The sequence below is a fragment of the Gouania willdenowi genome, chromosome 8 (assembly GCF_900634775.1).
Source record: "Gouania willdenowi chromosome 8, fGouWil2.1, whole genome shotgun sequence".
In the NCBI taxonomy this organism is placed as follows: domain Eukaryota; kingdom Metazoa; phylum Chordata; class Actinopteri; order Blenniiformes; family Gobiesocidae; genus Gouania; species Gouania willdenowi.
In genome coordinates this window covers 16,536,824-16,550,185 of record NC_041051.1, presented here as the reverse complement: position 1 = coordinate 16,550,185, position 13,362 = coordinate 16,536,824, and the positions used below count along the sequence as shown (strand labels likewise).

At 37.9% G+C, this 13,362-nt stretch overlaps 1 protein-coding gene across 4 annotated transcripts in view; it reads right to left on the bottom strand.

The window, feature by feature from the left end:
- aatka (apoptosis-associated tyrosine kinase a) overlaps positions 1 to 7,874 on the bottom strand; it is a 34,658-nt gene extending 26,784 nt beyond the window's left edge. The window contains exons 1-2 of one of the 4 annotated variants that reach the window (XM_028456239.1): positions 7,526 to 7,874; positions 7,325 to 7,446 (exon numbers count right to left, since the gene is read on the bottom strand). In XM_028456239.1, the coding sequence (XP_028312040.1) occupies positions 7,325 to 7,406 (82 nt within the window). In that variant the 5' untranslated portion in view covers positions 7,407 to 7,446; positions 7,526 to 7,874. The remainder of the gene's footprint in view (positions 1 to 7,324; positions 7,447 to 7,525) is intronic. The other 3 variants (XM_028456240.1, XM_028456238.1, XM_028456242.1) reach the window with 3 other exon arrangements.
- Between the last annotated feature and the right edge of the window lie 5,488 nt (positions 7,875 to 13,362).

The following is a 13,362-nucleotide window of genomic DNA, read 5'->3' as shown; positions in this document are numbered from 1 at the left end:
ATCACTGGGTTGGAATTTTTAAACAGGAAGTCAACATGTTGTCCTCAGTCATAGGTCAAAGGTCATAGCAACAAAAGCAGCAATGTTCACAGGCTGACATGGTATCAGAATCATGAACAAAATGTGTCAGACGAGACTAGGCCCGATTCTCAAAAAGATTGCTGGAACTCGCGGTTAGCGACAAATTGGGGAACATGCTGGTTTTAGAACATGCTGATTCCAAAAATCCATGAATTCCAAGTCATTTACAGTTTAAAACTGATAATGGACATGTTAGCTTAGACATTATTTCATGCTTGTGCCAAAATCTGTGACGCAAATGTCAGAAAACTCAGCTATGATGTACAGCACTATGAGGGTGTAAAAAAAAAAAGTGAGGATTTCACTCAGGGCCGGCCTTCCTGACAGGCAACACAGGCGGCCGCCTATGGCGCCATCTGCTGGAAGGGCGCCAAATTGAACCCCCATTTATTTATTTTTAAACTAATAATTCAAAAAGGTATTATAAATGTGAAACCCACCCTTTACAATCACTGTACATGTTTTCTCTTAATTGAATATTAATATTAAAAATCTGTAATTATACCTGATAATCTTCTGCCCATATTTATATTTATTTTATGTTAATTTTGATTTCACTGTTTTGCATTGCTTTTGGATTTTGCACCATTTTTTTTATTGTTCCCCCGAGACATTAGCACTATACCTGTAGGTGTTATATTGTATTATATTATTATTCTACATTTTAAAATAGGTTTTTTTTTTTTTTTTTCTTTCAATGGTCTGTTGTGACACACACTGTGTATAGACTTGGGGGGAAAAAAAACTTGATGATTTCATTCACATGTATTGCTAATATCATCCATGATTGTCTCTGCTCCTCAGATATTTTCCTGCACTGTAATGTAACAGGCTTTAAGGACATCCCAAATTCATTTGACTAAAATTTCAACAAATAAACCGACAATATCACACTCTGAATACCACCTGCTTGTTTGTGAAATGCTAAAGATTGGCCAAAATCTGCTGTTTTGGCAGCAATTTTGATTTTCAGTGTAAGAGGTAAAGGGCTCAACACATCTCACTTTTCTCATATTTATTTAACATTTAGATTTAACATTTAACATTTAGATATAAGATTAAGCATTTAGATATGATATATAACATTTAGATTTATATTTAAACATTTAGATTTAACATATTTAGATTTAACATATTTAGATTTAACATATTTAGATTTAGCATTAAACATATTATTTAGATTTAGATTTAAACATTTAGATTTAGATTTAACATTTATATATAAGATTTAATATTTAGACTTAGATTTAACATTTAGACTTAGATTTAACATTTAGACATAACATAACATATAACATTTAGATTTAAAATTTAGATATAGATTTAACATTTAGATATAACATATACCATTTAGATTTAAATATTTAGATTTAATGCTTTTTTTTATTTCTATATATGTGGTTAAATGTTGTGTTAAATGTAGGAAAATGTGCTAAATATGAGAAAAGTGAGATAAATAATGAAAATGTGTTAGCTACAACTTTTATACTAAATTTTTACACTTGGCACCCTATACTTGGGAACATTGATATTCTGAATCAGCATATCCAAGTTGACCAAATAAGCGTGGTTCCCCACTTTTACCCTCAAATGCTCCTAACATTCACCTTTTTGAGAATCGGGTTTCGTCCAGAATATGAAGTGTTTTGTATCCTCCAGAGCTGCAGAAAGGTCCGTGTGTTCATGCTGACCTCAGGCACCAAAACTACCAACAATGAACACTTTAAAACATCAGTGCTGGTGTGCAGGGGAATGAAAGACGAGTCCCATCAAATACATTAATAAAAATCAGCTCTATTGCACTGCGTTTTAAAAGCTATTTATATGCAAATATGAATCATTGCATGTCCAGATGATTTTTAATGTGATTTCCTAATACAAAGTTCAACTCTGTTGCCAATAAATGCGACTACATAACAGTGCTACACTATACAGGATGTAAGATTTGTGCAGCCTCATCTCTCCAATACCATAATATTCAACGTAAATAAGGATAAACATTTGAAAATTGTTAATTTATTTTATTTTATTTAAATGATCAAGTGCAACAGTATTTAACTCTAATAATCGCTGCCTACGTCTATCATTTATATTTATCTTTTATAATTTTTCAGTCACATTTTAGAGTTGATTGGTGACTAGTGTTCCACCTCACATGGTCCATATGTGGGCGACCTGGTGCTCTTGACCCCTTCCAAACATATTGTCCTCCCAGAGACTTGAAAGAACTTAGCTCAGCAATTATTGTCCAGCACCCTCGTGCGTTCATTCCTCTGGCTGCACACCACCAATTAGATGCATGTGCACACAATGCACAGACATACAAAAATGCACTTGAGTTGGTATTTGTACAATTGGTCTAGTGTTGCAGACAAAGGAAGACTTTAGCACATGAATGTGTGCATGCATGTGTTTCGTTTGTAATGCAATTATAATGGGAGAAATACTACTGACTCTTATTATGAGCACATTCCTATTTCATTATTTTCTGTTTTCTTTACGAGTCCTTCAAGTCCTTTCATTTCCAAACCGCCAAATAAATCACGTGCAACAGCACACATGCAAACGCTCAGTGCTTAAGATGCAAAGAGCGCAAACTGGCTCCGCTCCCCCTCGTTGCCTAAAAACAATCACGTTCCTGCTTTTTCTCGTTCCCCCAAAGTTAGACTTATGTAACTAAAGTACTGGCTGTTACAATCTCAGAGATCAATAATCAAGGAGTGGGCGGGGCTTGGTTGTACTGACTGATTCAGTGGGAGGAGCTTAGTGAGCAGGTCAACAAACGAGGCCGTGCAGCAGGATGTGTCCGTGTGTGTGTGTTTGTGTGTGTGTAGGTATATCTTACATGTCTAAGTGAAAGAAAATGTGTGTGTTTATTTGAGGCTACATCAATATTGAATTCTTATCGCGCACATTTCTTGCTACCACCTCCTCCAGACATGAGAGAGTGCTGAGAACAGCAGTTGACACATTGTTGATCTGAAATTAAAATAAATAAATTACTGATGCAGAACTCCAGAATTAGGGCTTTGCGATATGGACCAAAATTCATATCTCAATATTTTTTCTTAAATTAATAATATACAATATAAATCTCAATATTATTGACTCAAAAAAGTCTTACCAGAAAGACAATTCTGGGTTAAATTTGATGATGCACAATTCGTACCACTTTTGGCTTTTTCTCCTCTAAGGGACAGCACGTGTGAGTGAGTTCTGTAATTTACCTTTTTCAGTAGAAGATCTGGTTAACTTTTCTTTTTTTATCATGCTGTCCTCAGAAGCAGTGACTCCTAAAATAAGTATTTTAATACAAATTAAGCTATGAATAAAAATATATTGATACAAGCGATATTGTAATTAGGCTTTACACGATCAGGATTTTTGGATCGATCACCAATCACCGAGTTTAAAAAAAAAACAATCACTGAGAACCAATCACCGATCACAGATCTGATCATATGAATTCAGGTTGGTTTTTTTTAGGTACCGACCAAATTCCTTCGGTACTGCCTGATACAGATTCACGGAAAATCGAACGATACCTAAACGCAGCCTTGTGACTCTGAGGGAGTGGAAGAGTTGAAGCATTTCCATGCAGGACTTGAACATAACATATGTTGTCAGAGTGCGTGCGTGTCAGTGCGTGGCCCTTTAACTACTCGACCAGTGTGCGGAGTGAGGGAGCGCGTGTGAACGGAGCAGATCGATTATCAGCTGTATGCCGTTTTTAATGATTGGCAAAATAAATGTTGCAGCTGTTGAATGAAACCATGTCATACTCAATGACTGCTGTGAAGCGACGACAAGAGAGTTGGAGATGAAGCTGTGGAGGCAGACAACACTGGGACTACGTGAAGCCACCATTAGCATTAGCGGCGCACAGACATATTTCCTCATAGGTTTTCACCTTTGTGCACAAATGTGAGTGAAATAAAGCCGTGTCATGTAAAGCAAACAACTCTTGGGTGTAAATGAGACGAGAAAACAATACAATGGGATCATCTACAGAAAGTTTCATCGCGTCATTGATTGGATCGGCGAATTAAGACATTACAGTCGATCACATTAATTGCATGAAATGTAAAATATCGGCCAATCCGATATAGCCGATCAGATCGGTGTAAAGCCTAATTTTAATTGTATATATCACCAAAATAGAAATTTTGATACATCTTGAATCTTGATATATTAACAAGGCCTATGCAGAATGCAACACACATAAATCAAACGTAACCCACCTCAGACACACAACACAGCAAGAGATCAGTCGCGTATTTTCAGATGAAAGCAGGAAAAATTTACATTTTTACTGCAATTGGTCTGTCACTGCTGATGGCTTATATAAAGCCAGGGCGTGTGTGTGTGTGTGTGTGCAAACACTGTTCCTACATAGCCTGGGGTAATTAGAGGAAGTGCAGCTGTGGATGTTCAGCGATGCAGTTCAAATACAGACTGAGTTGATGCTTTTATAGAAAACCAGACTGTTTCTGCACATCTGGATTGTGAAGTTACCCGTAAAAATTAGGAATTGTGTTTCCTGTAATGTGTCCAATGTTGTTGTTTTTACGTTTTGTTTCTTTTTTATAAATCAGAGTGAATAATGATGTAAATGCGTATAAAGTTCTTCACAGAATACTCTACACCCACTAATAAATCTATGCTGTCTTTTCTAAGATTGTGTTCTGCCCAGTTGTGACATTTTATCATTTGTGAGTCCACAACGCAGGTCCTCAGCCTTATTGGTTCCCTCTCACACACCCCCCACCATCGCCTTGGCAACATCGCTTCTCGAGCCAATTACGAGAAAGGAAGGGTGGCACTCGTGAGGGTCTGCTTTTATATGAGAAACTTACATCATTATGGCAAGAGTCGTGATTCACACTCCATCATTAGACTGACAAACAAACGCCCTCCCAGTGCACCTTAAATAAACCAGCATCGCACATGCACAGCATCCATCCTGACCAGTCAGTGGGAAGAAAAGGAATCGGTCAACACCACGTAATCCCTGTGGGAAACGCTCCAAACCTGTGATATCTTGCAGGAGGAAAATACGCTGACGATTAAATTAAATGTGACCCATGAGAGCCACAGTTAGCAGACAGTTTAATTAAATAGGGAGCCATTTATAGTGTTTCATAAAAAGATACACTCCTCTGGTAGGTTTGGATCATATTACACATCCTTACACAGGAGAGTCATCTTAACACATAATACTTTTTTTTAGTAGCAATATTTGCAGAAGTGTAGTTTTTTTTTTTTTTTTGTGTCATTCAAATATTGATCCTGCTTGTTCCTGTGCGTGGTTGCAAGGGTGTACTGTGTCTGTCCCTGCTGTAAGGTAGAGTAAACCCTGAACAGTACACGTATAGATAGACACACACACACACAGAGAGAGAACATGCAAACTCCACACACATCACATATTAGATCATGACTCATGACGACAGGAATTCAACTCAGTGGCTTTTTGCTGTGAAGCAGAAATGCTAAAACTACAGTATATGTTTTACTTCTTATTCTTATTCTTCATGTATTCTATCCATCCATCTTCTGACCCGCTTTCTCCTTCTTTCAGGGTTGCGGGGAATTATGTATTTTATGATAAGGTAATAGTAGTTATTCTAATGTCCTGCATAAAAACAGGATTCACAATAAATTAGAGAAGTCAGAAAGCGCAAACCTCCACCAAGCACCAAATATCCTCTTTGTCAGATAGCGATTGGCAGTTATCAGGATCAGTGATCCTGGTCATGGTACCATGATTATTCACAATTAAAGGCTTGGAATATATTTCTATCACCATTAATAATGATACAGTAGGTCCTAATGTATGAGCAACCCCAATTTTTTGGAAAGATTGCAATTAAATGCACACTCCTGAACTGATCCGGATAAAAGGGTCATTGAGGAACCAACCCGACATAACAAAGATTGGTTTATTACAAACAGAGATGTGGATTTTATATTTATATATATATATATATTTAAACTAATCCAGAATCAGGATCCCCTCCAAAATTTAATAATGGAATCTTCCATTATACTAAGAAACACAAAAATGAAAGATAAATATGATTAAACATGACACCGTCCATGACACTATCTTTTTACGTAATCCACCTAACAGACAAACAAATAAACGGAGGTAAAAATAAATAAATAAATCTTTCAAACTTTGACTGAATTTAGTGAAATAATGTTTTTTCTCACTTGCAGAACACAGGGGTAAAATATTCTTATTGATTATTTCCACTGTGATACTGCACAATGCCTTCACATGAATGCTTGGTTGCAGTTTCAGGTATTATTATTATCATTATTATTGGAGTGGATTTCCACTCAAACAGCAATAATAAAACTAATATTCCAGAAGAGGCTTGAGGCAGCGCGATGTGACCAAACACCGTACAAGACAACAGGGCCAGGAAATCCAATTTCTGAGCTCAGACGACAACATGTTCAGGTATTTGTTACTACAGCCAAATGGAAAGGAAGGAGTCACGTAAAGCTTTGCCAGTGGAGGTTCAGCATAAACGTGTTGTATTATATCTAACCTAACTAAGCCTATCATGTCTTACATTTAGGCAAAAGAAAGGAGGATGGAACATTCAGCCAAAGACAAAGATGGAACCACTGACAGTGATGGTTTAGGAGGATTACCAGAGTGAAACTTGAGTGTCACTGGCCTGCTGTCATTTGCATTCTCAGCACATTGCATCCAGTGCAGCGGACTCTCTCCGTCCTGTTTACATTTGCACACTGTTATCTATTCTGTTTCGTCTCAGCCTGGGTTAGGGTTGGACTTAATGTACGTTGTAATCCAAATTCCTGCAGAGGGCCACAGATCCAGTCATGACCCTCATGCATGTTCCCATATTCCCCGTTTAAATGATGCATCCAAAGGAGAATAATGAACTGTGACCTCCCGCTGCAGATTGATGCATGTTTTTCATCCAAATGCAGTGCACTCGTCTGCACATGCTCAGCTGCAGGGATGCATGTGCAGGATGATGCAGATCCAGTGCAGGTACAAGTTTTAACCCCATTGTTACTGCTGAAGGTATAAAATATTCTTTTCTCAGCCAATCTGGGGGTGTTGATGATAGTTTACTTTAGACAATTCCATGTGCAATGTAGATCAAAGCCTCGAATCATTGATCAGGAACATTTGCAGCCTTTAGTTCTCTGCAGCTGACTGAACGCCCTTGTTGGTGTAATGCATCTGTTTGACCCTTACCTGTATCAAAATGAGAGCTGAAGGCAAAACTGGGATTGAATAAAGCTGTAGACATGGCAATCACATGAAGAGCAAAGACCATCCTCCTCCTGTCACTGCAGTACACATGAAAACACACACATCTGGATTCAAATTCCTCATCAGCCTGAAACAGGAGAAATACATTGGACACATATATGTATAAAGAAATAAATATTCCACCTCAGCAGCAGCCTCTTCACCTCAGCTCACGCAGATCTGGAGACAGATGTTGAGAGTCATTTTCCCTTTTACCACATCTGTATGACCACAGTATCCCTTTCACGGTTCCTCTGATCAGACTGGTGGGATTAGGAGCTCGTCGGGGGCCAGGTGAATCGATGGTGTGGGCTCCATGTCCACTGTGAGCTCCTGTGCAGCATGTGAGGCTGGTTGGAGGAGGATGAGGAGGAAGATGCTGCGGGCAGCGGTGCGCACTGAGCTCCCAGGTTCAGGGACTCCCAGCAGCGACAATTCTTCACCACCGTCAAGTCACACGCACTATAAATGTACTTCCGCTTCCAGCTTTGGAAACGCAGACTCCGTGACGTAACACTGGAGGAGGCTTTCACTGGTTTGAAACGCAGATCCGCGTGGCTTCCGGTCCGCTCTTGTTTCCACACGCACGCTTGACGCAATCTTTTGTGAGCGCGCGCGCGTGTGTGTGTGTGTGTGTGTGTGTGTGCGCGCGCGTGCTGCTGCTGCTATTTAAATTAAGTAACCAATATGAACAAATAATTACTTGGGCATGTGTAACGGTTATTTTCTTTTATATTGGCAATGGACTGGCACAAATAAGCATATTAATATTAATATTAATAAGCAATCAGGAGGTTTCTATAGGCAGGATCATTTGATGATACCTTTGCTGCAAAAAAAAACAAAAAAACAGACGTGTTCAGTTTTAGAGACAAGTCACATTTTTTCCAGAAAAGTGTTTATGTGAAAACCTTTTTTTACTTCAAAGATTCTTCTTGTTACATTTCTGTGAAGTTCCCGATAACTATTTATAACTAGAAAAGATTTTTACTTGAAATATTGAAAGCACTGATAGATTCTTGTTGTTATTGCACTATTGTTGTGATGTTCCAGTTAAGCATTCATTACTTGAAAACCTTTTTTTTTTTTAATGTTTTTTCTTTTTTCTTTTTTGTATCATATTGTTTTGATGTTCCAGATAAGTATTTATTACTGCTTTGATGTTCCAGATGTATTCAATTTTATTTGTTTTTACGTGAATGTTTATTTTTGTACGTATTATGTTTCACACAGCCGTCGTCCCTCAAATATTTCTCAAGTATTTCCCGGGGGGCGCCATTGAGTAATTTTGCCTAGGGCACCAAAAAAGCTCGGGCCGGCCCTGCATCCTAATATTAGCTTGGAATCTATCCTTATCTCCTTATATTATTCATTGTTTACTTTTGTTTTCACTTTCTTACAAAAAGTAAGTGGGTGTGGCTTATTGCCAGGCTATCCTAATATGCCAGAGATATGTCAAATGCTAATTGTTATATCATGTCATGATATCGTCACACATGTAGTTTGAAAAAAAATCACTGACTTTAACAATATGTGCACTGTTTAATGCAAACAGTCATCATTTTACATCTTACCCAGAAACACTTCAGGATATAATATTTACAAAAAAGCTTGAAAATACAGAGTTACAATAATGCATCACTGAATTTATTGTGTCTTCTTCCCACATTTGTGAAAGAAAGAAAAAGTCAGAAATAAGCATCGATATCTACAGTACATGAATCTCATATGGGTCGCCCATTGTAAACTTACGCATGCTAAAATAAAAAACAACTTTTTGCAACATTTAGCAACAAACCATGTTTAAAAAATGTATGTGAATTTTGACCAGATTTACAGCAGTAATTGTGAAATTTGTGAATTTACTTTTCTTGTAAAAATACATCAATGTTGAATATTAAATATTAAATCTAAATGTTAAATTTAAATCTAAATGTTAAATTTAAATCTAAATGTTAAATTTAAATCTAAAAGTTAAATTTAAATGTTATATCTAAATATAAATGTTAAATCTAAATGCTGAATGTTAAATCTAAATGAGCTTTTATTTTGGTACTCAGGTGAATTTGTATATTAGCTAAATATTGAGTTTCACCCCTTCTTTATCATTTAGATTTAACTTTTGGATTTTACATTTGGATTTTACATTCACAATCACAAATATTGCTGGAAATATGGTCAAAAGTAACATAAAAACATTTTTAACCATGGTTTGTTGCTAAATGTTGTGAAAAATAGCTGTTTATTTTGGCATGCACAGCTTTACAATCGACACCCCATGCATGATCTCATTCAATATTTACCCCAGACATTAGGCTGTAAGCAAACTGTATCTGTGCTCTGATCTAAGGTGCTTCCATGCTTTATGCTCTCCTTAGTGCCTGTCCCGTCCCATCAACCCTCTCTGGAGCCTTCATCTTCCCTTGAAGACAAAGTCTGGGATTAAGGTGGGGTCTTGATCTCTGTGTGAAGCGGTGAGAATTGGGGATTGTGCCATCCATCAGATTGTCCACAAAACCTTCCATTCTCTCAAACCTTGTGCCGAGCTTGACCAGCTCTCCTTTTAAAGAGTCAAATTGCAGGTAGAGGTCCCGAAGAGCTTCTGACAGAGGTTGGATCCTGAATAAGGCATTTGGAAAAAAGTAAATAATTTCAGAATGAAGGAAAAAAACATTGAACTGTACTTGTTCAGTTGAAAAATGCTTTCTATTGATGCCAAATTTCCAAAATGTTTACATGAACATGAAATACTGAAGCAACCAGATCTACAAAATTATAAAACACCCGGTGATCTTTTAAAAACAATAAAAGTTGTCTTGAAATGTATTTAATTTGGCCCAGATTTCAAAGCATGTTGCAGTTTATTAACATTTACACAGCAATGTTGACATTGGACGCAAACTTAACCCTCTTATTATCCTTGGGGTCAATTTGACTCCATTCAATGTTCATCATTCAAAAAACTATAGTTAACTTTTTTTTTTTTGCTTTCATTTATATTTCATGACTTTTCCTAATTTGATGGGTACAATTGATTACAAGTTACACTGTGCAACTTTTGGCCACTAGGGACGCTAGACCTGTAACTTTCACGTCAAGCGCCCCAAGTGGCCACAAGCGCAGCAGCACTGTCGCAAAAATCAACAAACAGTCAGTCGGGCCAGCCTTCCTTGTCTATTGAATGTGTATGCAGACAGTTTGACCTGTAACTTTGGGATAAGGATTGGCTCTAAGGGCTGGGATGCGAAGCGGGGCTGGGCTCACGTCGTGGCTGTAGGAGCTGTAGCCGCCGCTACCGGAGGCCCGGCGCTCGGCCCTCCTTGCCATCGTCGGCCACCTTCGTCGGGGGTCGGCGCGATGGACGGGGGTACCTGGCATCGCACAGGCACCGCAGCTGGGGAGATTCGCGTGTTGTTTTTCTTACGAAAGAATCCACGTTTAACTGAACTATCGCGGCAATTAGAGCACCATTAATCCAACACGAAACTACCATATTGTGCTTTTTTGGCTGAAAACAGAGGCTAAACTCGTTTGAGCAGCCCACAACAATAGCGCCAGGTTGGGAAATGCCCGTATTTTGTGATGTCATGTGGGAACTATGTATAACCGAGCCTGTGGTCATGTGACTGCCATAAAGTGAAATGTTCTCCAGGCATTCTCCAGGTCACATGACCTGGCCAAAGACGGTCCGTCTCTCCAAACTTACATCCTCGGTATTTCAAGAGAGAAGCCCCGCTCGGAACATTGATACTGTCAAGCGCTGTATATTGGCCTGAGGAATCATTTCAAATAACATATGGGTCAACTCTTTAGGTCAAAAAGTACACGGTGTGCCTTTAAGCATAAAATTATTATGACAATATTTTTTCAATCTTCTGAAAGCGTATTGCACACATTGGTGTTGCTCTGGGGTCAATTTGACCCCAAGCTGTTTTAGCTGTGTAGAACTTGTCTCTGTGTGTGACTCAGGTGTGACCGTACATCCCCACACCTGCAGGTGAAATTAATAAATGAATGTTTAATTCTAATTTAAAACTTTGGCCTGATGGTGGCGCTAGAGAACAGGCCAATGTTTCATTATCAAGGGGTTATTTATGTATTCAACAAAAAACAAATTGACACAAAAAGTTGTGCAACAACTTTCTGACAATCATTTTCTGGAGGCAAATATCCATGGGGTGAATTTGACCCCAAGGGTAAAATCCATTGAGTAATATTTGAGGATAATAGCAGTGTCAACAGCTCAGAAGAGTTTTAATGTAATCTGATGTTCACCATAATTTGTAATTATACATTACAACATTGAAGGTTTTGACAGCTTTATGGCCATGTGCAGTGCAGAACAAGAGGCACAGTGCCTAGTTTTGTTCTTGATCTTTGAACTGGTTTCCTTTTATCACTGTACTTTGTATTTCCTCCACATTCCGAGAATCTTTTTGCAAAATATTGTTATTTCTGAGTGTGACTCACCGGTTATATTCAGGGAGAACGGAGACGTGGTCGTTAATGAGCAGGCCCTTCACTTGGTTTAGAATAGCAAATTTCCAGTTGTCCAGGACCTGAGTCAAGTTGGAGCAAGTCTTGCCACTGGTGTGTTCTGCTGAATGCAGAAATGTACATGAAGTATTAAGAAAATGGCCATCTGGGACAGTTGATAAACACTTGTATGAGTTTGATACTAAAGTCTGTAATGTTATAGAAGCGGTGGCTCCAATCAAAACTAATCAAATACACAAAAAACACCTTGAAGGAAGACTGCAGAATTTGAAATCTAATTGTAGAAGAACTGAGCATAAATGGAGAACAACAAAACTCCAAATTCATCTAGACCTGTACAAAATGAGTCTGTGTGAATTCAATGATGGCTTGTTCAAAGCGAGGCAGCAGTTCTATTCTGAAATTATTGCAAAAAACGTCAACAACTCTCACATATTGTTTTCTATAATTGAAAAGCTCACAACCCCCTGGGATCAGATAGCCCCTGAATTACTGTCAACATGAATTTGCTGTTTTTTTCAATGAAAAAATACAATCAATAAGATCAAACATCAGAAAAAAACAGCAAAATATTAAAAAGCTTGAACAGCTTCAACCACTAAGGGATGAATCAGCTACATTGTCAGAGTTTATTACTATTGCAACAACACATCATCAATAGGGTAAAAGTAACCTGTCTCACAATGGTCTAATCTCTATGATTTCCGTATGATTGAGAAAAAGATTTTTAATCAATTACTGCTGATTTTAATGTTGTTTTCTGTTGCACTTTTTGGTCATGTAAAACACTATAAATTGCCTTGTGTATGAAATGAGCTATACAAATAAATTTGCCTTAAAATCTACCATCACCAGCTTTAATCAACAGTTTCAGGTTATTTGGGACTCTCCAGCATACTAAACCTTTGGGATTCCAACGTTGGCTTTCACGTTTCCATGTATGAGCTGCACACAGTGAGATCATGTAGATCATGGTCAGAATCTTCCTCATTTTTGTCATGTCTATCAATAAAAAGAAATACCTTTAGTAAAATCAAAGAAGTGGTAACCAAGTATTAATGCTTCACATAGATTACATGATAAAAAAAAAAATCCTTATTATTTTTTCTGTATTATTTAAAATCTCTAAAACTGCAAACAGATCTGCCACACAGAAAAGTTACATACAAAAGCTGCATTTTCTTACGATTACTTCAAGGTTCTTCCCTCACCTGCTCTCATCCACCGCAGTGATGCAGGGCAGCCAAATATTTGGATCCTACTGGAACACGCTTGATGCACTTCATCCTTTTATCCATCATATCCTGAAAAATAACCTAAACTTAGTGAGTAGGAGGTTCTGATAGGCTCCTCCCTGCGTGTAATTCAGCTGCTGTGGACTGGAGTAGGGCCACTCGCTCCCATCAGGCTGTGGGGCAGACGAGGTGTGTGATGTAATACAACAACTCCAGAGAAACATTCCTACTAACTCCTGTAATACAATC